The following is a 24,889-nucleotide window of genomic DNA, read 5'->3' as shown; positions in this document are numbered from 1 at the left end:
CCCATATGTTTGACCAGCCTCATATGCAAAGCCATAGAAAGACTTATCACGGAATTAATCAACATCCAGCCACTGGATCCATCTCAGTTCTGATTCGTCAAGAACAGGTCATGCTTACCCAACCTTTTAGATTTTTTTTAAAAGGTCACCAAAGCAATGCACGAAGGCAAAACTGTACACACTACAAACCTCAACCTGGCCAAAGCTTTTGACATAATTCTACATTCAGGCATAGTAGAAAAGCTAAATAAACTGTGAATAAACCCCTATGTCACCTGTTGGATTGCCAACTGGCCCACAGATAGGATGCAGACAATCAAAATAGGGGAAGTTACCTCCACAAAGATATCCACAACAATGGATTCCCCACAGTTTTCTGAAGTAAAAGCCAATACCAAACAGCTCCGGCACACTAAGTTTGCAAGCTAGAAGCAATCAATGAATCCCCAAAATGACTTAGCTATCTTGCAGGAATGTTTGTCTCAAATAAATAACTGGTGTCAAAATCATGGGCTGCAACTAAATGCCAAAAAGTGCACTTTTGTATCCTTTTGGAAGTCATCTACCCCAGGCAACTACCACATTGACAATACACTCCTAAGAGATGACCTAGTAGTTTGGGATTTGAGAACTTAAGTGGACAATTACCCAACGTTTGACCAATATGTGCATATTGTTGTAAGAAAGTTCTTCTATATTCCACAGCCTATAAACAAATGGATTGTGTATAGAACTAGGGATGTCACTGCCCCCCTTTACTCAGCTTTCATTAAGATCGTCATTGAATATTATCCCCCTTTGGCATGTTATCTGCCCAGCCACATGCTACAACTGGAACACCCACAGAGGCAACTTACTAAAAGGATACAAGGCCTAAACAGTTATGTCCTACATGGACTGACTCAAAGTGCTGTCACTATACTCTGTATCCTACAGACTACTAAGAGGTTACCTGTGTCTGGCATAGAGGCATCCTCCTGTGTCTGGCATACAGGCATCCTCCAATCCATCGCTGATGGATTTACTGCACATCAGCAAGTCAAGTAGCATCTAAAGTACTCAGTCTAGGGCTCTAAAACTGTTCTGCAACATCAACAGAATAGTTTAGAAGGACAGGTATATTCACTGTTCTGGAAAAGGCTCCCCATCTACATAAAACAAAGCTCATCCCTGTCCATATTCAAGTGCAATTTAGATCTATGGATGGGAAACAGACAATTTACCCGAGGACTGCCCCCCCCGTAATACTAATGGACAGAGGCAGCTCCTACATGCCTTATCCAATGCATGGGTCCCCTCAAATTATCTATAGTATGATCCCAGTTATTCTCATTATGGGTAATATATAATTAATCGACCATGGGATGAGTAAGACCAGTCTATGACCAAATGTGATGGGTTATTTTGAAAACAAAATGAGAAATTGGCTAGGCTTAAAACAGCCCACAAAGGTAGCTAGGCTTGTACTTAACTATGAACCTATAAAATGTAATAAGGGGTGCTAAAGTATGAAAGGCAGTATTTGACAAGGTTGGCAGTACGTGTAGGTAAGATAAGAAAATCTGAGATGAAACAGAAGAAATATATGAAACACATGCTGGAGATGCACACCAAAAGGATGGGAAAGGGAGAACCCAAGCTGGACAGTTATACACGAGTCCAGCAACAATGGTAGAAAGGAATGAGAAGGAACAGTGCAGGTGAAGAAAAAGTATGGAAGGGACAGATGGTCAGCTTGTACTTCGGGATATAGTTACATGAGGCATTAGGAGGAAGGAGGGGGAGAGAAGGGAATTGTGTTAAAAGCACCTGGTAGTCAAACGGATGCAAACAATATGATACTGCATGTGAAACAGTTAGTAGTAAGGAGACAGAGGTGCATGAAGCTTTGTTGGAAGCATGGCAGCAAAACTGCCCGATGGCAGAGGAAGAGCTTCCCTCTGTGACAGAAGCAATCACTGCTAGCTTAAATGTAACAGGGCAGCTGGAAAAAGAAGGAATAGGAACCACTTGCAGAGGTGGGTATGGATTCTTGCACTGCCTGACAAATGCAGCCCCTACCAGTGAAGGAAGCAAGGAAATTCCAGTGAGTGGCGGGATAAGTCAGATGTCTACAGATGACCACAAGTGGAAGCATTTCATGAATAGGTGCAATTGGAAATTGGGCAGCAGGAAGTAGCACAACATTCAGATGTGAATTTGTAACCAAGTAGGCCCACTGGACACACAGTCCCTTTAAGGGGCAACCTGACGGCAATATCTGGTTAAGTGACTGACTTGCTCAAGGTCACACAGTAGGCAAATGAGGGCTAAGGGAATCAAACCCAGTACCACAGGAACCATAGCTCGCAACCTTAAACTCTTTGCCAACTGCCAATAACACTGAAAATCTCAGATGCTTCATCCCTTACATATACATGTTCCGGGATAAATCATGCATATGCATCAGACTTTAATCATACACTTTTGGGTTTCTATCTGTTACTTATGACATATTCTAGAATGGATGATAAAATCACTTGTACAGCAGTTTAATGAACGAAGTATAAATCGTTAATAAAAGCAAGTACTACATACATGTGATTGTTTACTGCTTCAAACAGTAAAAAAAAAGTTTTCTGAGAACCACAAGCTCTTTCTGCAAATGCCATTTCAAAAAGTACTAACAGAAGAAAATAAAACAAGTAAATGAGTTATTATATCAGTTCATAAAACAGTCTCTCACCCTGATTAAATGCACGGGCTGCATGACCATCAAAGGCATCCAGTAATCCACTCAGCAGGTAAAATGATGAGGCCAACACAGGGCTGGTCGGCATGAAATAAAAAGCAATGAAGGCAAAGGCGATCCTGGCATAACCTGAGAGAGAGAGAGAACAGCAGCAGAGAAATATAATTAATTATCTGAAGAGTAAATCAATTGGCATTAAGGCAATTCCATCAAAGTGATTCAAAGCGTCTGACTTACTTACTGTAGTGGGCATGTCAGAGGCTCTTTAAATCACCGCCAGATAACAGAAAACAAACATTCAGTAGGCACTGGGGAAATGTACAGAAACACAGAAGCAAATGTATGTACCATAATCCTGTAGAATGAGATGGCATTTTGACAGGGGAGTCAAAAGACCCATTTTCCCTACTCACTATGTAAGCCCTGCTTGTAGTCTTACCACCACTGTTCTGAGAACAGAGGCTTTACTGCCATCAGCAGCAATCAGAGCTGTAAAGTTTCCCCCACTGTCTAATTCAAAGTAAAACACATCAGAAACCATGGAAACGAAAACATTACTATGCAGGGGGGTGCAGGCCTAACATGGGGCAGAAAGTTACTCTCCTGTCGTCAGAATATCATCATAAAGGTGTAGGGTAATGGTGAGTATCTCATGTGTGAGATCTGTATCTAACCTCAAAACTCTCTTGTAGCAGAATACCACTCAAAAAGGATAATTAGTGCCCCTCACCAAACAGTCAGAGGTGGTAAACTATGAAATGGATGCTTCTGAGGATGACGCTATAAATGGACATCTCATACAGAGAAGTAGTATCCAACTTACAATGGCTGGAGGAAGAAAACAATGTAGGCAAAGCAGTGTTGCAGTCATCATGGAGGTATCTGGCTCGAGGTTATCCACCAAAAAAGGAAAATTAATAGATAGTGTGAAGTCTCTATATGTCTTCCTTGGGAAAGCCACTACTACAAATGGCTGTGTCTGTGCTACTTCAGGATGAGTTTACAAGAGGGTGTTCCACCCAATAGCTTTATACGAGGGCCATGCACACTTCTTACAATCTCCAGTGAGGAACGTAGGGTGACCATGACTGGTCATTCCTCTCTCTCTTTCTTTCATTGACATCAATAACTCTCCAAAGATAGCATCCACAAGAGGAGTAAAAACCATGGTCCTCTACTATATCCTTTCAGAAGGTAGTCCCCCCCCCCGCTTTCAGGTTCAGTCCTACCAATTCATCAACAGACACAGAGGGCGGAGACCTAGGCTCCTCCTCCTCCTTTTATCCATGATGCATTTTTTGTACAGGAGGGTGCACTGGTTGCAGTTCTGGAAGCAAGTCTTTTGAAATCCCAGGTCTCAGACCTTGAACCATAATACCCAGAAGTAGATCCTCTGACAAGAACACACATTTCTTAGACAATAGGAATTTCTTAAACTAGCTTTTTACTTGAAGACGTTTTGGAGAATTTAGCAGTTCCTTTGCTTTTACTGCTGGCATACTCGTGACAGCAAAAGAAAAGGATGCCACTACAAAAGCATTATAGTTTCAAGTACAAAAAAAAGACTACAGAGACTGGTAAAACACAACCACACAAAGAAAAACAGATCACTGTAAATTTCTAATATTTATAATGCCTAGAGCTATTCCTTTTTGTAGTACCCCAAAAAGAAAAATCTGTGGTACCACCCAGTATGCAACCTATACTGGGTCAAAAACAAACCAAGAAGAAACTTCGCAGTGTGGAGGATGTGAAGTTCACTCCTAGAATTATGTCATGCACCTAGTTCACTAATAAAAATCTAACTGTAAAACATGTACTACCTAGGTTCATAGGTAGATACCAGGCTATCTGCCCAAGGGCATTTATAAGCCTAGTCAGAATGTGTTGGCTTTCGCCTCCCTTTTAGATTAGTTTCCTGAGCCTCAATCCAGCAGGGCCACTGATGTGATCCCAGGGGTAAATTTATGATTTCCCATCCACTCTTCAAGATTTCTCTTGAAGACAGTCAGTGAGGGGCTTTGCCTAACATAGACTGGGATTCTATTCCAGAGCGAGGGAAGTCTCTGGGACAGGAATCTATCCCTCCAGCATGTCCTATTTATTGTCGTGCTGAGGTTTAAATCCCTAGAGCATGTGGCTCTAAGAGATTTGGTCCCCTCCCCCCTTAACACCACAGTGTAAACTGAGACTGTGCTACCTTAGAACTGAAACTAAAAAGCTAGCGAGAAATTAATATATAGCATAAGAACAGCTTATTAAGGCTAACCTACTAATCCAAAATTTATTAATTAAGAGACTAACTCACTGACAAAATGACTATTAAGTCCAACAAGGCCAGTTATGATGTCAAGATAGCCTCGCAGGCTAAAGACAACCACAAGGCTTTCAACAGCTATGTCCAAAACCTCAAAGGCAGCACTGTCAACTGACCCCCGAATCTACAGGCTGACTAGTGTAATATGCAAAGCCATGGAATGACTTATCATGGAAATGATCAACAAAGGCATTAGCAACCTTCAGACACTGGACCCAAACCAGTTTAGCTTTGTCAGGGGAAGGTCAAGCCTACTAAACCTGAGGTCATCAAGGCACTGGATGAGTGTAAAAGGGTGTATATCGCCTACCTGGACCTGGCTAAGGTATTCAATACAATACTCATTTGGATACAGTTGACAAACTCACTGAATAGGGCATAAATCCTGACATAACTTGCTGGATTACCTCCTGGCTCACAGAAAGGACCCAGGAAGTCAGGAATGGTGAGACCACCTCCACTAAGACACTGATCACCCATGGGGTACCTCAGGGATCCTTGCTGGGACCGCTCCTATCTAGAATCTACTTCTTGGGGGTAAAGGCCAATGTCAAGGGCCTTTGGCTGACCAGTTTCACAGATGACTGCAAAAGGGGAGCCATCACAGATTCCCTCCATGGCACAAACATCTTACAAGTAGGTCTAACATAGACAAATGACTGGTGCCAAAGTCACGGATTAAAACTCAATGCCAAAAAATGCATTATAGTGCCTTTTGGGAAAACTGCCACCCAGGCTAATACTCCATTGATAAGACACCCCGTTGTTGACCAAGTAATCAGGGATCTTGGAACATATGTAGATAGTAACCTGGCCTATAACCAACATGTGACCAAGGCAATAAGAAAATCATTCTATGTCACCCATCTTATAAGCAAGGGCATGGATTCAGATCCAAGGAAGAGTGGTAATGCCACTTTATTTGGCCCTTATCAGACCCATCACTGAGTACAATGTCCTCTTCGGCATGTACCTGAGCAGACATATGCTAACAGTTAGAATGCCCACAAAGGTTCCTTCCTTGTCTTATATGGATCACCTTAAAGCTCTATCTCTACACTCGGTCTCCTACAGATTACAGAGAGGCAATCTATGCATAGCAAACGAGGCATCCTTGGATCCAGCTCTGATAGACCTTTTGCACATCTGCAAAATGAACAGCATCAGAACCACCAGATCCAAAGATTTAAATTTTAATTGTGACATTAATATGGCATGCTGACAAGACAGATTTGTGTTTCATTGGATCCCATGCTCTAGAACAGGCTCCCCATCTATGTAACACAGGATCCATCCATAAGTGTAACCATAAACAATGGATTTGAAATCAGAAATTCACCCTGGGTCTGGCCACCATATCTTGACAGACAGAGGCAAACAATGCCCAAATTAACATACCCCACAAGTACATAACCTCTAAAAGCTTCCCAACTAACATACCATCTCTTAATAAATCCCCATGATACATAGAACACAACCGAGTTGGACTGCACAGCTATGCCTATAAAGGCCCTGGTGGTCGTTAGTCTAGTATATACATATGGACCTATGTTGACCTGGTGGTCGTTAGTCTAGTATATACATATGGACCTATGTTGACCTGGTGGTCGTTAGTCTAGTATATACATATGGACCTATGTTGACCTGGTGGTCGTTAGTCTAGCATATACATATGGACCTATGTTGAACTCCTATACAATTACCTGTACACTACATCTTACAAGCATGAAAAGAGCAACACAGTGACCAGAGAATCTTCCTCTTGGCCACAGAGCCTGTTCTTTCAATAAAACAAAACAGGCAATTTGGCCAAGAAGGAGCATTCTTCAGGCACTATGCTGGCTCTGTAGCTGCTTGTAAGTTGCAGCATGCAGGTGATTGCTTAGGACACAGTTGTAAACACAGAGATCTACCATTCGACAAAAGGCATCCCATTTAATGATTGCAGAGAACATAAAAAAAAAAAACAGTTGGACTTTAAGCCTATTTTACTGAAAACAGCAGCTTCAAGTGAAATATGACTATCTTGCCTACATCTGTCGCTATTCTGAGTTTTCACTCACCCCCTTGGTATGTCAGTCGGAGAGGATTATATTATTTACAGGGTCCAGTAGATAAGGTCTACATTGGTGGCTGAAGGTCACTTTCCACAGAACAGTTAAGTTAATTACTTTGAAAGCTGTCTGCAGCCTTCGATAAACTTATACATATATGGAATTCATTACCAGTAGAAATAAGGCATTTCTGTCCTCTACCATCCTCAGTGCAAATGTTTTTAAATATCATTCAGTTCCCACATAGTTTCCACAATTCTTATTTACATCCATTAATTTTATCTGCTTTGACTATTACTAACAAGTTCACTAATCACCATTTGCCTGATTTGTTATTCCAGACTCAGTATTTTTATTTAATACACACCCATTTCATTGTTTATAGCAATCTTTGATTGTTAAAATATACTGTAGTGCATGGTGTGCAGTGATTATGCTCCAATATTGCGAAAAAGACAAGTGCTTCTATAATGCAAGACCTGATCTTAACAATTGTTAAGCACTCCTGGACTGAGTATCTCGTTAGGCAATTAAACCAAGCAGTACAGGCCAGCAAACATCAGTGGCAGAATTCAAAACAGATTTCTTTTTGCCTACTGTCTGTGCCAGTGATCTGTCTTTGACTTTTCTTAACGTAAGACTGTATTTTACGATGCCTTTCTGACAGTGCTAGCTGCTTTATGGCTTTGAAAGCCAGCAAAATATTTAGTGCTTTTTTTTTTCTTTTGGTGACTTAATAGTACACGGGGAAGATAAAGTTCCATGCACTACTAATTATGATCGGGTCTCCAATCATAACTCGTTATTATGTGTTCTTAACATGGATGCCAAGAGTTACCTCTCAAACGTCACTCGAAGTGAATTTCCTGGCATCCAGGTCTTGTACACATAATAAGCCTATTATGATCAGAAACCCAATCATAATCCTCTATCTAACTGTTTTTGGGCTAACCCACCTACATACAAAGTTAAAAAATGATAAAAATAAAAATAATTCTAACAAAGTATATATATTTTTTTGAAAATAACCTTTGCGCTCAGACTGACTATTCTATAAGTCACAGTCTTACCCATAGCTTCTTATATAAAGCTTACTTTCTGCTCTATTACCCCCAGAAAAAAAACTGTTCTGTTCTGCATTAAGACTTTTTGCCATTTGCTGACAACTTGGTAAACCCTTCTGCAGTCACTTGTACCGTTTATTACCCAATGCACTATACAGCAGTTTGTGGAAAATTATACCCAAATGTCAAGTGTTTTCCTTCCACAAAGCACTATATATATATATATATATATATATATATATATATATATACACATACTTCACGCAGCTCCAACAGTGTCACATATGCATAAGACACGAGTTAAATACTCCAGCTTTTTTCTTGCCTGTAATTGTTTATAGGTCTTTTTTTTTTTTTTTTTGACATCACATCTTGGATTTCTTTGAAATCTGTTACTTCCCTTTGGCATTTACCACAGTACTGTTTACATCACAAGGGTACTCTTTGGTTGAGGCAGTAAATGTCCGTCTCTTCCAACCCATCAATCAGACACTGTCATTCCTCCATGCCTATAGTTACCGTATTTTACTTCTTTGTCAAGCTACCTGGGTCTCACCTCACACTGCAAACCAACATCAACTGTGCCATAGATTCTACCCAAATACTTTACACAGGCACCTTAGCAAAGAAAAAGCAAGCAAAAAAAAAAAGAAAAGACAGAGAGAGAGAAAACCTTAAGCAGCAATTACCACTTATCCTGCCAACTGTGTTTAGCGTCTTACACTTCTTATTCTTTTTTCGGCTTTTCCCAGTTAGGGGCAGCCACAGCAGATCACATGTCCACTCATGACTGGCAGTGGAGTTTTACGGTGTTGAGTTGCCAGCCCGGTGCCCAACCTTCCACAGAAGGCACACACACACCTAGGGCCAATTTAGAGTGTCCAATCCACCTACAGCATGTCTTTGGGATGTGTGAGGAAATAGGAGCACCCGGAGGAAACCCACGCAACCACAGGGAGGACATGCAGACTCCGCACAGAAGGCACCCCAGCCGAGGATCGAACCAGGGAACCTCTTGCTGTGGGGCGAAAATGCTAACCGCTGCACCACTGTGGCTGCCCTTAGTGTCTTACACTTCTACTTTTTCTTTTTTATAACTATGTTAAGGTAGGACACAACAACATATCCAATCAATACATTTCTATTTCCACAACCTACCCTGTTCCACTTCTTCCTTCTTTCTTCTTCACCTCCCTCGTAAACACGTACACAACCTATCGTGATATCACTAGGCATTATCCCTACTTCCATAAACATCACACAATCCCCCAGTAATCAGACCAAACCTATTCCCCAGCTCACCATCATCAGGATCAATCTTCTATAGGATTACCAAGACTCAATTTTTCTCTCTGCCGAAAAACACAAAAGACTTCATTCGGACTATCCTCTATAATCTTTATACTCCTTAACAGTAACACTGAACCAAATCCAGGCCCAGCAACTGTCTGTCATCAACATCAGAACTACTCCCCCTCCTGCACTGGTCTGTGCTTTCCTCAATGCGCATAACATCAGAAAAGTTAGACAACATACTTTTATTTCCCAGCACAACCCAGACAGCACACACAATCCAGGGTAAAAAAAGTCTCCCCCAACTTCCACTTTCTAACCTCCCAGAAGTATGTCAATAATGCCAGACCAAGCAAACTATCAAGTGAAGGTTCTCTAATTTTGTACAGAAATAAACTAAAACCAAAAGTTATTGTCCAAGGAAACTCCTCCTCAGACTTCATTCCTAACTGGATTCTCCTAAAATTTCCAGCTCACAAAGGAAAATCAGTACTGATCACTAAACCTATTTACCATCCCCTGTTTCCCTAAATACATTCAAATCACTTATCACCAACTTTCTTAACTGTCCCAAAAATAATAATATAATCATTCTAGGTGACTTCAATCTTAAATTATCTTGGCCCTCTTTCATCTGACATTGGTACTTTCCTGGCAGACCTAGGTCTCTTCATCTCATAAAAGAACCAAGACCTAACCTCAGGTCTTCCAAACACTCCGCACTTAATCAGTTTACTGCAGACAAACTCAATCGCGAACATAAACATTCTGTCACCATCATTAAGCAACCAACACCCAATCACCTTTACAGTTGTCAACAATCCTATAAAACTACCACCAATGTTAACAGCGTCCAGAAACCAGAGCAGCATAAATATAGACACACTCTGAACTTTTCTCGCAGCCCAGAACTGCAACCACATATTCTCCTTACTTGACCCTAATACAGACGCTGTAAGCCTTACCAACTTTCTACTCCAGGTGCAAGACAATTACTTCCCACTTAGCCAGAAACTTTATAAAACCAACTATCCAGTGAACTCAAACATCTATTAACTCTAAGGGGTGAAGCATGGCAAGAATTGTAACAGGCCCCCATAACTGACAACCACACCTTCTATACAGTCTTGCATAACTTAGCTACAAAGCCCATTAGAAAGCACAAAATAAATTTCCAAACAAAGAATCAAAAACTGCCCTCTTACATTCCCCCAAACAGATTTAGAAAGAGGTTAACCTATTTACAGGAAGAAAACGTATTCACAATACTTTGTCTAAAACATTTAATGTGTTACAACAAAACTTTTCTCCAGAAGATTTCCTTAAAGAATTTAGTAATCTTCCATCAATAAACTCCACACCTCCAACAGATCATGCATTGTCCACTCCACCACCATTCATCATCTTCTTCCACTTCAAATGTATACATCCTAAGGAAGTCTACATTCTACTTGAAAATATTTCCACTGATACCCCTCCTGGATCTGATGACAAACTCCTGGGTTCATATATCAATGCAGAGAACATCTAGTTCTTCCTCTCACCCACATATATAATTTATGTCTCATACAAAACATCATGCCATAGATTTGGAAAACTGCTCTAATTAAACCCCTCCCAAAGCAAACCAACAACAAATATATCTCTCACTTCTATCCAATATCCATCCACCCAGTTCTGCACAACCTCCATATATATATACATATACATATACACATATATATATATATATATATATATATATATATATATATATATATATATATATATAAAATCAGCAATTCCATCTTCTCTCCTCCAAACAATGGCTTCTGGCCTGGACAAAGTACTAAGATAGAACTTTGGTCCCCAGCTGATGTCATCTTGCTACAGTGGCCTCCTAACAGGTGCCCTTTTTATACACCTGACAAATGCATTGGACCTCACTGACACCATCTTCCACAAAACAAACTAATTAAAATGGGTATCAGTGCAGACGCTAGTTCCTGGTTTAAAAACGTCCTCAGTAACAGACACTTAAGAATTAAAATGGTATCCTCTCAGACTATGACTTATTACCAGACGTGTACCTCAAGGATCCATTCTTGCCACCTCCCCTTCTACATATTCATTAACAAACTTCCTTGTGACCTCCCCCATCTCCAACTTATTCTCTGTGTTGATGACATGGTCATTTACTGAACAGGTCACTCTCACACAAACATTCAATACCAACTCCAGTCAGACTTACATGAACTCCACCGATGGCTCATAATCCATAAACTACTTCTCCACCACACCAAGACCAAAACTATGCTTTTTGGGACTCCACAGAAAATTCTCCAAGCACCTGACTAACCATCTTTGACTTGCACAACCATTCCCATAGAGACAACTTCCACCTTCAAATACCAAAGACTGTGGCTTGATCAGTCAATAAACTTCCATTTCCACCTAAAGTGAGAGCCAAGAATCTCCATCCTCTTCTGGGCCAAAAAGATCTCCCCTTTTCTATTCCAACCTGCCATAGCAAATGGTGGCAAGAGTTCTCCATTCTCAACTTGAACATGGGCTCCCAATTTTTGCTTCTGCCTCCAAGAAAAACATTGCCAGACTCCAGACCATCTAACAGCATCTGCCAATTCATTATAAACTCACCTCTGTAAAAGTCAAATGGCTACTCATAAAACAAAGGTCTAACCTACTTTTAGGATCCCAACTCTACAAACTACTCCATCTCCAGACATTTACTCTTCCTGCAGCTAGATTTCATAAAAAAAATCCTCATACAGCTTGAAACATTACTCACAAGCCACACCAACTCGCATTACCCCTAGAATCAAATCCCACAGCACTGCACAGGCATGATCCTCTCAGGCACCTACTCTTTGCAAGGTGTCCCCATTGACATTAAGGAAATCAACACTTACTCCAAATTCAGAATGCAACTCAAAAAGCACTTCTTCATCCAAGCCAAATGCTCCCGCTTCAGTACAAGACATATTATGTCACCTTTTCTTTTCCAAGTCTCTTCTCCTCTATCATGATTCACTGAAGATTGAGCCACTTTAGAAACTAATTTATATATTGTATATTACACTCTGCTTAACTGTACATTGCACTGTGCTTGTTCACTGGTGTGTGTGTTTTTTATATTTTATATATATATATATATATATATATATATATATATATATATATATATATATATGCACACACATTGTTTCTATGTAATTAGTCTGAACTATTCCGTTATTGTTTACGTTTGTTTTTTTTTTTTGCTTGTGAAATTTTTTTTTTTATTTTGCCTGGGTTGAGGGTAAAACTGGGGAATATTGATCAGTGCACTACCCCAGTAAACAAATATCAATGTTGTGTCTTTCGGCTTTTCCCGGTTAGGGGTCGCCATAGCGGAACTCTGGTCCGCTAATGACTGGCAGTAGATTTTTACGTGCCGAGTTTCCGGCCCTGACGCACAACCTTCGACGAAGGTACACCCATTCACGCATGTCTCCACACAGAAGACACTCTAGCTGAGAATCGAACAGGACAGCGTCTTACTGTGAGGCGACAACACTACCGCAGCAATACCACTGCAGTACAGTAAACAAATATCAATAAATAACTAAAATGAAAAGGTGAGGAACTGCTACATTTAAATTTTAAATTCCAATAATAAAGTGCTATAAAACACAAACTAACAGCCAAAGAGAAACCCCTTTTTCACAGAGTTAACTGTTGGAGAAATCTTCAGCTGAAGAACAGAGACGAGTTATACTGCAACACTACATAAACAAACTGCTACAAACTCCCACTTCTGACAGTGAAATGTTGCTTTTATTCACAAAAATATAGAAAACTGAGGAAAACTGCTAGACAGAGCTGATAACGTTAATACTGAAGCAAAAGCACGGGTAAAGGAATACAGTGTTTAAAGACTACAGCTCTAAACATTTAATAAAACCCTACTGTACACATATTTTGATTGACATAATGCAAACAGACCACAAAATGGTTTTTAACAGCTTACAGTTGGGCACAGGTTAGAATAATTAAGTTAAAAAAAGATGGGCAATTGCTTTTATAGACAATTTAACAGACTGGTGATTTACAGCAACTAAATGAACTAAAACAACATATTTATTATCTCTAAGCAGTGTCACATTATAGGGATGCACATTAAAGTAGTGCCTGAGGCTATAGGCTATCCAGTCGGCATTCTCATCAATCAATCCATCACAAAGTCTTATGTTCCAACATTATGGAAAAAGTCTTGCATCATCCCACTGCATAAAGGGGACAACTCCATTAAGGTTTTTGATTTCTCAATTTGTTGTTATAATTTCGTCTTCACATATGAGCGGTAGAAGCCAAGTTAACATTGTCCCGGACACACAGAATGCCAATTTACCCTTGCGAGAGCTCATTTGTTATTACAACAGTTTAGTCAAGAACTAACAGCTTCCCAATTTTATTCAAATGGTAATATAGATTGTTCGGCTGTTGATGAGTGTGAAATACAAACAATTCTCTTAGTTTGCCTCTGACTCAGCATACACCTAATTTATCTACAGCAGCCCCTGGAAGAAATAGTAGAGATATTACAACTAATGGCTTAAATTTAAACAACTGGATAGGTAAATGTTTTGTTTTCACATCTGGTTTTACCAGAGATAAACCAAAGTACTATACCCTTATAGTTGGCTGTTTTGAGAAGAAATTGTTGAAACATAAAAAAGTTACACCTGGAGAACGCATATTTATCTAAATGCCTAGAGATAAACCAAGTTCTAATTAGTTTGAGAATATGGAAGTATCCCAAATGACTTAAGAGGTCTGAACTACATTTCAATCTTTTAAAATTATTCGACTGGACTGGTTTCGAACTGATGAGGTCACTAATTAAGCACAATATACATATGGGCCAGTTACTAACTGATATCAACATGTTGGGCCATACTATTTGTAGCAACTTGTTGTTTGAGAGTTGCTATTCAAAATATCATACAATTTTCAGGGACAACAACATTTGTGATTATATTTAATGAAAGAACAGTAAACCTAGCAGAAATCCTGAAGAGTATTCCAAGGAATGGCTTAACAAACACCACCAGTTACTGGACCTGAAAGATGGAGCAACAAATTACCTGGAGGTAAGCATATGGAGGCCAATTCGGAAGCTATTAAACATGATGCCCCCAACATCAATGAACCAGCCTCTTTAGACAACCTACTACTGAGGAGGTTAGAATGAATCATGAAGAGGACCTCCAGTGTTTGGGGGGGGGGCTACCAGATGCATGACCAACTGCATGTGAAACGGGGCAAAACCAAAAAGGAGGAATACCAAGAAATGGAATTAATGGAGGTCTCCACTTCTCAGACTCCTGACTTTGACATGGTCAGTTATATTTTTAACAGTTCAAGAGACTTTAAAATTTACAATTATTGCCCAGAATGACTGGATCATTCACATGCTGACATTATTGCAAAAGGTATGACTTTTATACTGGCTAAAAGAGCCAACATTATCAATGTTTTGATTGATTTGAAACTGTATATAAGGAAATTGAATTTGGCACTGTAGTTAAATTCAGATAGCCACTCATTGCACTATGACCATCCACACAGGCAGAGTATTTTAATCCCCTAGTTCATCACATTTTGCAGAATTTCGAAAAGGTTTGTAAATTAGACATTAGGCACCTGTTAGATAAACCCAGGTGCTTTTACAGTCTATAACATTACCAACCATGAATAAAGGCTTTTTAACAAAATTTGTGATAATGACTGTGTTAGAATTATAAAACCAGATAAAGGGGGTGGTCTGGGTTATGGGAAAAACAGAGTATTGCAACTGAATGAATTATTTTCTTATGGAGGACACCTATGAAGAAGTTTCACAAAATTAGATCAAAACTGTCTATAGTAAGGCAGTTTGTTGAATAACATGTTGTTACGGGGACTTACTATCAAAGAACAGTTTACATTTATGTTTAGTGACAAACCAAAATTGCCTAGTATTTTCAGCATTCTCAAGATCCACAAATCTATTAACAATCCACAATTATATTCTATAGTGGATTCAGACAGATCAAAAACCCAATTTCTAGCCACATTTTACATATGACACTGAAGAAAGGTTTGAGCTGTTCACCACAGATTTGTAAAGATTATTGGGATTTTCTTAACAAGATTAGTGTGATACCTTTTATGAGCATTTTTTTTTACCATAGATGTGAAGGACCTTTATTTAGTAGTAATCCCTCATGATATTGCTCTACAATTCTTCCTTGAGTGTATTAGAATATTTTTAACTATTTTTCTTCCAGGTTAAACTCTCTAATGGCATTAATGGAGACATTATTAGAAAATAACTTCATCTTGTTTGAAGGACAATTGTTTAGGCAAAGAACTGGAATAGCAATGGGCGTAGCTGTGCCCCCATTTTTGCTAGTTTTGTTATGGCACACTGGGAATTTTTTTTTTTTTTTTTTGTTAAAACAGTGAATTTTCCAAAGTACTTGCAGATGTATACTAGGTTCTTGGATGACATTTTTATTTTTTGGACTGATACTGAGAGTAAGTTAGACAAATTTATCCAGTATATTAACAACACTGTGGATTTTTTAAAATTCACATTTAGCACTGATAAGGATGTTATAAACTACTTGGATATAGAGATTTAAAAGGGCTACCGACTAGGTTCTTTTTGCGCTAACATTTACAGTAAAAAAGAAGTTATATACTCACCATAACTTTCCATCTCAGTAGTTGTACTTCATTTGTAATTTTTAAAACAAATTGACATTCTGAGGAATATGTTAATTAGGAGAGGATACCCTTTAGTTTTTTGAGTGAGATCTTCCAAGAAGTTACTAATAAGAGAAACAATGGACAGTACTTTCCTCTTTTGGGTACAGCTTGTAATTTAAATGCAAGCAACCATATAGGAGAGAGGCAAAAGTTCAATAAAGCCATTGTTTTAACTTACAACAAGCAGTTTGTAGGACTGAGGGACATGATTTATCGTAACTGGAATGTATTTGGTATTGACAAAGAATACACTAATATTGTGGGTACAGTTCCAAAAATTGTTTATAAAAAAAGATACCAATATAAAAAGCTTTTGATAGAAAGCGGTAATGATACAGTAAAGATTAAGGGGAGCAGGTGTAGGTGTGGTTACTGCTCTCAATGTAAATATATGTTGGAAACTGACACTACTAATATTTCCAATGTCGGTGGATTTACTTTGCATAAGAAATTTAATTGTAATAGCAAGGCAGTGGTTTATCTAGTGTTATGTACAGAATGTCCTTGTTTTTAAACTGGAAAAACTGTTAATGCAATTAGGACTAGAGTATACCGGCATTATCGTGACATTCTCAGCAAAGACATCAAAAGTGTTCTAGCTACACGTTTCTGCCCATGAAGGGCATGGCTTTAAGTTTACCATTATTGATCAAGTAACCCTGGGGGACCACTAAATGACTACTTAGAATACAAAGAACCCAAGTGGCAGCTTAGAACAAATGCAGGTACATTTCCTGGGTTAAATAGCTCTACATCTATTAGCTCTATTCTTAGATTAAAAGCTGAATTTTTTTTTATGATATGATTATTGATGGTAGGAAGTTTTATATTTTAAATAATTTGCTTTACTATTCTTGTTTAACTTGTGGTGTATTTCAACCTATGTTGAAGTGTTATTGGTTGTTAAAACATTTTTATTGTACTTAGAAAGATCTTGTTGAATAAAAATCTTCATAAATGGTAATTAGCATCTTAATGATTTGATTAGCTATCTATGGAGGCTATAAATAGGTTGGGTAGTTTTGCTGAATTGTATTCTGATGAAGTTTCTTATTCATTAAAACAAAAGTGCTTAATAAATTTTTGTGGATTGGTTCCTGTTGGCTGTTTTAATAGTTTGTGTGTTTTTTACGAAGTTGTGTACTTCATTTGTCTTCAACCATTGGGCTTCGGAACTGGCATGGATCCGACACGGCCGCTTAGCTAGCATCATTGATCTGAGCTCTCAGCTCACCCCCCTACCCATAATGCCCCTGTCTCCTTACTCCCTTCAGATCAAGTTTGCTGCTGACAATAAACACACACCCAACCCAACAAAGCCTTACCACTGCTGACTGCCCAAAAAATTCCTGAGCCAAGGAAGACGTCTTTTGTGACAAGCACTTTCTTACACATGGTCAGAAAAATAGTGACAAGGCAGGGGGAAGGAGGGGGGATGGTTGAAGACAAATGAAGTAAACTAAGATGGAACGTTATGGCGAGTACATAACCTCTTTATCTGAAGTAGTTTACTTCATTTGGTCTTCAACCTTTGGGACAGAGTCCCCAGGTACTCACACCTGGGAGGCCCTCATGGAAGGATATTCTGGAGTACGATGGAGCCAAATGAAGACCTACCTCTGAAAATGATGTCCAACGTATAGTGGGAAATGAAGGTATGAGATGAGGACCACGTAGCGGCAGTACAAATGTCATCCAGAGAGACCCTGGACCAGAATGCCGCCGAGTTAGCCATAGACATGATAGAGTGTGCTTTTACCTGACATGGCGGAGAGAGACCCTTAGCTAGATAGGCCCTGGTAATGCATTCAGTTATCCATCTGGCAATTATAACTTTGGAGATTGGCTTGCCAAAGAAAAGTTTAGCATAAGAAACAAACAACTGGTCAGATTTTCTAAAGGATTTAGTCCTGTGAAGGTAGGAAACGTAGTTGTCTATGTACATCTAACAAAAGCAATATTCTCCCCTGTTTTGGAAATTTGGAAAAATACTGGCAGCTTGATAGTTTGGTTTAGGTTTACTTCAGCAGCCATATTTGTCAAAAAAGAAGGACTGGTGCGTACAGAGACTCTATCCTTGTAGAAGATCATGTAAGGCACTTTGATAAAAAGAGCTTGGGGTTCCAACACCCTCCTAGCAGAGGCGATGGCTAACAAGAAAGCAGTCTTCCAGGATAGATACTGTAACTAAACTGTAGCTGCAGGTTCAAAAGGGGGTGAAACTAGAGCCTGGAGAACCAAGTAAGGCCCCATGGAGGCAAAGGATCTTTCATCAGAGGACGTAGTAGAAAGGTACCCTTTAGGAAAGCCTTGAAGAGCTTGGAAGAAGCCAAGGAAGTCATACTGTCCCCTATGTGAAAAGTAGAGATAGCGGCCAGTTGTACTTTAATAGTGGACAAACTGGTGCCCTGTTGAAAAAGACTTGCTAAGAAATCTAAAACTGCCGAGACCAGAGCCGTAAAAGGGTCTAAGGCATGCAGCAAAGCCCAGGACGAGAAATGCTTCCATTTGCTACAGTAGAGACTCTTCTGGTGAATGACCTGTGAGCCGCAATCAGAATCTCCTTAACTGAGAAAGATAAACCAGGAGTCCTGATGATCATGGGAACTGGAGCAGCCAAGCTGTGAGCTTCAGACTGACCAAATCTGGATGCGGTATCCCCGAGGGATAAGAAATAAGATCTGGAACTGGATCCAGAGTCCATGGTAGAACTACTGTGTGAGACCGTAAAGATTGGAATTAGACTTGGTGAGGCCAGAATGGGGAGATGAGGATGACTGTACTCCCCAGCCTGCGAGCTTTCTGCAGAAACGTGGAGATAAAGGGCAGAGGAGCATAGGCATAGAGTAGACCGGGTGGCCAAGCATGAATGAGAGCACTCATTCACTGCATTTCACGTTGGAAGGAGATGCAAAGAGATTGCAGCAAGGATGCCCACAACTGAGGAAGATCTGCTCCGCCACTGAAGGGTTCAGAGACCACTTGTAAGGCATCAGAATGGGGCTGCTGAGCCTGTCCGCTAGAATGTTGGACCGACCCAGAATGTGCGTTGCTACCAGAAAACGACCAGTGGAGATTGTCACAAAGCCATGAGAGTGTGGGAATGGGCAAAGGGGGTAAGATCTGATTCTCCCCATTTACTGATGTACCAAACTATTGACATGTTGTCCATCTGGATAGCAATCATCCCTAGAGGCAGATGGGCATGAAGACCTTGCAATGCTAGAAGCACCGGCCTCATCTCTAGCACACTGATATGCAGACTGGTCTTGGGAAATGACCACGTGCCTTGGACCGTCCACCCCAAGCAATGCCTCCCCCACCCAAGCAGGGAGGCGTCCGTGGTCACTGTGGCTTTGGGCAAGAGTGGAAGAAAGGGGTGACCCTTCAATATGTCCGGAGACTGAATCCACCAAAGAAGAGAGTCCCTGCACACCTGGGATATTCGAACAGGATAAGATAAGGGTTGGTGCAAAGAGACCATTGGATGGTAAAGAGTCCACTGTAGAATGCGCATGTGAAGGCATGCTAAGGGCAATAGTTCAACTGAAGTTGCCATGGAACCAAAGGCCCTGAGAACTGATTCCGCCATTGGAATCTCTGTATGAAGAACCTGCAAGACATGCACCTTCAGCTTGTGTACTCTCTCTGGGGTAAGAAAGACCTGCATTTGAATCATAACTAACCGAGCTCCGATGAAGTCCAGGCTCTGAACCAGAGTCAGTACTGATTTGGAGAGACTGATGGTAATGCCTAGATTTTTGGCTAAGAGTAGAAAGAAGTCCCTGGCTTGGCATAGAAGATGCTTGGTCGGGGCAACAAATAGCCAATCATCCAGATACGGAAAGACCTGAATCCCTGAAGCCTCAGGTGAGCCACAACTACTGCCATCACTTTGGTGAAGACCCGGGGAGCGGTGGTGAGACCAAAGGAAAGGGCTCCGAATTGAAAGTGATTGGCTCCTAGCCAGAAGCAGAGAAACTTCCAGGAGCATCTGTCCATCTTGATATGGTAGTAAGCGTCTTGCAGGTCGATCGAGCACATCCAGTCGTTCATCTGCAGATAGGGCAGGAGAGAGAGAAGAGCGCTCATCCAATATTTTGTCTTGATTACCGCTAGGTTTAGGATGGAAAGATCTGAGATGGATCTTAGGTTCCCCCATCTTCTTTGGCACTAAAAAGAACCTGGAATAAAACCCCAATCCAGACTGGTCTGGGGGGACCCTTTGGATGACTCGTTTGCTTTGCAGCTTGTCTACTTCTAAGGCTGCTGCCTCCTGTTGAGCAGGTGGGACATCTAGGAGGTGCCTGGGAAGAAAAGGCGGTTGTTTGAAGGGAATAGAATAGTCTCTGGATATGATCTGCAGCACCCAGCGATCGTTTGTAACAGACTCCCATGCCTCTGGGTGCAGTGAAAAATGACCACAGACTGCCTGCAGAAAGGAGTAGTCGGGGAACCCTGCAAGGCTGCTGCTCAGGCCTGTCTGAGAAAGGTTCTCGGGACCCAGTATTTCTCGGACCCCCTCTGCCTCCGGGCCGGCGTCTATCATAACCCCCCTCTGCCTCTGGGGGACAAATTGTCCTGAGTGTCCAGAGAAAACACCTGAGACTTTCAGAACCACATCTTCTTCATCCCTCGCAGATTCCTGGAAAAGGATCTTTAAGGGGAGGAGAAGTAGATCCTGATGGCAGACAGAGACTTCCCGTCCTTCTCACTCTGGACAAGTGTCTCTCTCACTGACTTCCCAAAAAGGGAAGCACCATCAAAAAGGGCATTGGTAAACAATGCCTTAAAGGGATCAGGGAACTGACACAGCCGGAGCCAGGAATGGCGCAGATGGTGATTCCTGAACCGGCAGCCCTAGTGGCTCCCTCCGTGGCATGGGAGAGGAGGCGCACAGGCCGTATTAGAAATGGCTTTCAGAGTGGGCATTCAGGTGGAGAATGTCTTTTTGTCCACTGACATGGTCTCTGGGGTCGATTCAGTGACCTCCTTGACTAGGTCATGCTGTAATCGAGTCAGGTGTGCCATATAGTTCAGCTCCCAGATAGCAAAGGTCGCTGAAGCGTACACCCACTTCCCAAAATGTTCCAAAGTCCATGACTCACAGTCAGGAGTGTGGACCGTAGAGCTATCCTGAGCTAGCTCTTTCTTTGTGGCCACTGCCACGGCCATAGCATCTACCAGGGATCCTTTGAACCAGTGCGTCCTGTCTGCTGGGGGACTGAGAATCTTGTCAGGATATTTTGGGATAGGCTCCACCGTATCTGTCTCCTTCCATGCCTGAGATGTTATTAGATCCACCAAGGGATCCGTGGGAGGGGACACCCAGGAAGTAGATGGGTCTGTGCCGAATTCTTCAAGAAACATGGTTTCATCCGGGGTCATTTCTGGGCAGACCACCTCCCTTTCTGGCGCAGGATTTCCATAATGTCTCCAAAGGAGACATCCTGGGGGGGGAGTGGGGGGAACCTTCCCCTTCCTCCAAATCAGTGTCTGAGGCCACAGACTCCAAAGGGGAGTCCAGGTGTCTCCTCTTACACGTACGTTTGCGAGGGATGTCCTCAACGTGGCTCTCTGGGTAGGACTCGCAAACATCCAGGTGCTCCCTGACTGGAGTAGCTTGAGGCATTACAGGCACGGGCTGTCCCTGAGAGGACGAAATGGTCAAAACCGTACCAAATCCAGGGGGGGTCAGGGCAGAGTCAGAGGACGAGATGGCCAAGGGTCTCAACGGTGCCGAGAGAACCCTCTCCATCACATTGAAAGCAGATGGAGAACAGACCTCCAAAGTGGACCCCAATGGAACCGTTCCCCTCTGATCAGACAGGGGAGTCGGAGCTGAGATACCAAGGGAGGCACTGTGGTCTAACCCACTCGGAGCAGACAGCCCCCCCTCGAACCCAACCCCGAGACTATGGCCCTGAGAGCTCAGATCCAACCCAGTCGGATCAGACAAACTCAAAGCAATGGCCGGCGTTGAGGTACTAGGTACCATCGTCAATGACCCCGAAGGTCCTCGGATCCAAGGGCTCCGATACCATAGGTCAGATCAGAGAAAAAGAAATTGGAGTGAAAAAGGTTTGCGAGGCACCCGCTCCGGAGGGAGAGGACGCAGACAAGATCCCCCCCCTCCCATCTGAATTGGAGTGCGGATGAATTTCTGTATTTTGTCAATCTCCACTTCACTAAGGGACCGGGTGGAGTGGGAAGAAGAGGCCACGGAAACAGGTCTAGAATGGTGGCGAGGAGAAACAGGAGACTGCATTCTGACCTCCTCCAGCTCCAGTGAAAATCTCGGGAAGCGGAGCCAGGGGGAACCAGGCCTGGAGGACAAAATCTTGGAAGGTAGACCAGCTGGGACAGAGCGATCAGCAGACCACTTGCAGGGCCTATCATTTTTGACTTCTCCCCTTCCCCAGACCTCTTGGCGGAAGTTTGAGTCCCTGAGGCCTGAGAAGGGGAAGATACTGCTGCAGTAGAAGAGTCAGTGGAGGGGGTGGGAACAGCCATTCCCGACATGGGCAAAAGGCCCTTAACTATCAATTTATTCCTCCTGTCTTGAAGTGCTCTAGGATTAAACCCAGATAGGACAGGAGGCATCAAGGTGAGAGGCACCCAAGCATATGACACATTGAGTGTGGCCATCAGCAAGGGAGAGCTTATGGCCACACTCAGAACTGAGTTTGAAGCCAGATTTAGGGGCGTAGGACATTGTTCCCTTGATAAGGCCCAAGATACACACACGTTAGCTATGGAAGAAAGGCATTGTGAGGGGGAGGCTAGCAAGGAAGATTAGAAAGGACAAAAACTTTAACTCAGTTACGTGAAGAGGATAAAAAAAAACACACCACGCTGCCAAGAGCTTGAACCACATTGCAGGCTGTATCAGCAGCAAACGAGATCTGAAAGGAGGAAGGAGACAGGAGGCATTATAGGTAGGTGGGAGGAGCTGAGAGCTCGGATCAATGATGCTAGTCAAGTGGCAGTGTCAGATCCATGCCAGATCAGAAGCCCAAAGGTTGAAGACCAAACGATGTAAACTACTTTAGATCCAACATTTTCCAGCTCTTTTTACATTTCAACAGTTGGTATCCCAAACACAATTTAAAAGGAGTAGAGAAGGGACATCTTGTCTATTTGGCATGGATGATGTCAAACATTGAGGTACTCCTATAGGAATGTGATGTACTAACATGCTCCTCAAAAGAAGATACCCACCCAATTTGTCAATTCTATCATGGAAGAGGTGCTTACTAAAAGCAGAAATGGCTTTTATACCCCATTAATCCTGGGGACAAAAAGGAATGATGAGATGGTCTCTAACTCCCCAAATAAAAAGTTAGGAATGTCCTTTATTAACATCTACACCTTGGACAGCAGTACCATTTCTGATATTTTAAATAAAAATTGGAGTTTGCTTACAGAAGATTTGGAAATATGCTAAAAATGGAGGAAGGACCCCTGATAACCTACAAGAAAGTGTTTTAAAAATTATTTGGAGAGGGGGAATGCACTTTTCCCATTGAGGGTAGTTCCAATCAGGGTTTGGAATGTTTAAATGTGGACACTGTTCTCAGTGCCCTTTCATTTTAAAAGCAAAAGATGTGGTCAGTTAATGGGAAACTCATGCACGCTAGGGGCCATTATTCATGTGATTCGAAATGAGTGGTATATCTAGCTATGTGTAAATTATGTTATGCATTTTATATTGGTAAGACCAGTAGGAAATTGAGAGAATGGGTCTACAAACATAATTATGACAAAGAAAAGGAAGAACACTAATGCCTTATATTGAGTTTCTCTGTTGATTACATAAAATGTTTTTAACACTAGCAGTGGAGGATGAATGTCAAGTAATGGTGTCATTTTTCATGCTCGTGTTGCTTTAACATGACTTAAAGATTTAACCTAAAAGAACAATTGTGATCAACTGTAATGATGCATGTGATTTTGTGCACAGATTTTAAAATGAACAGGAAGTACGTTTTTACTGTTCTGATGAAGCTCCTTCAAAATGGGAAAGAAAATGTTCAACTTTTATTAAACTTTTTTGTTTGCTAGTAGTGTGGATCCATGGCTCTGGTTCTTCTTACTGCAAAAAGGTAGATTTTATTACTGGTTTGTGTACCCTTGTGTTGGATTTTGGTTTCTCAGTTAAACCTAAACATCATGCCTTTAAACATGCATTAAAAGAATTTCAAAGTAAAGCATGGATCTGTTCATGCTCTAAACTGTGCCAATAGCAAACTATATCATCCAATATATCCCTTTTCCTTCTGTTCACTCCCAACTTCCCTTTCCTATATGTCCAAACAGGTTAAAACTATATCACTTCACCTATATCTATAAATCAGGTTAAGTCAATATCATCATACATACATACCCTTAATGCCCATCACTAAATCGCTTTTTCTACTACCGAACAGCAAATCACATCTAAGCCTAATCATCAAATTCTTACTCCCTGTCTCATCATCTGCTTCACATTTCTCTCTGACCTCGCTTATATCCCTGCCTCATCATCTGCTTCACATTTCTCTCTGACCTCCCTTATATCCATGTTTCTTTTCATCACTCTATAATGAACTGGCTTCTTCTCTTTGAACATATTCTCCTAATCTACCTCATTCAC

General features: G+C 41.4%; 1 protein-coding gene across 2 annotated transcripts in view; it reads right to left on the bottom strand.

Annotated features, from left to right (window-relative positions):
• Nucleotides 1-24,889, bottom strand: part of CDIPT (CDP-diacylglycerol--inositol 3-phosphatidyltransferase) — a 455,350-nt gene that overhangs the window by 203,648 nt on the left and 226,813 nt on the right. For both annotated transcript variants that reach the window (XM_044086333.1, XM_044086332.1), the window contains exon 2: nucleotides 2,726-2,860. In XM_044086333.1, the coding sequence (XP_043942268.1) occupies nucleotides 2,726-2,819 (94 nt within the window). In that variant the 5' untranslated portion in view covers nucleotides 2,820-2,860. The remainder of the gene's footprint in view (nucleotides 1-2,725; nucleotides 2,861-24,889) is intronic.

This window comes from Protopterus annectens, chromosome 10.part0 (assembly GCF_019279795.1).
Source record: "Protopterus annectens isolate FY-2018-M chromosome 10.part0, PAN1.0, whole genome shotgun sequence".
Lineage (NCBI taxonomy): Eukaryota > Metazoa > Chordata > Ceratodontiformes > Protopteridae > Protopterus > Protopterus annectens.
This window is presented reverse-complemented; position numbering and strand designations above follow the sequence as displayed.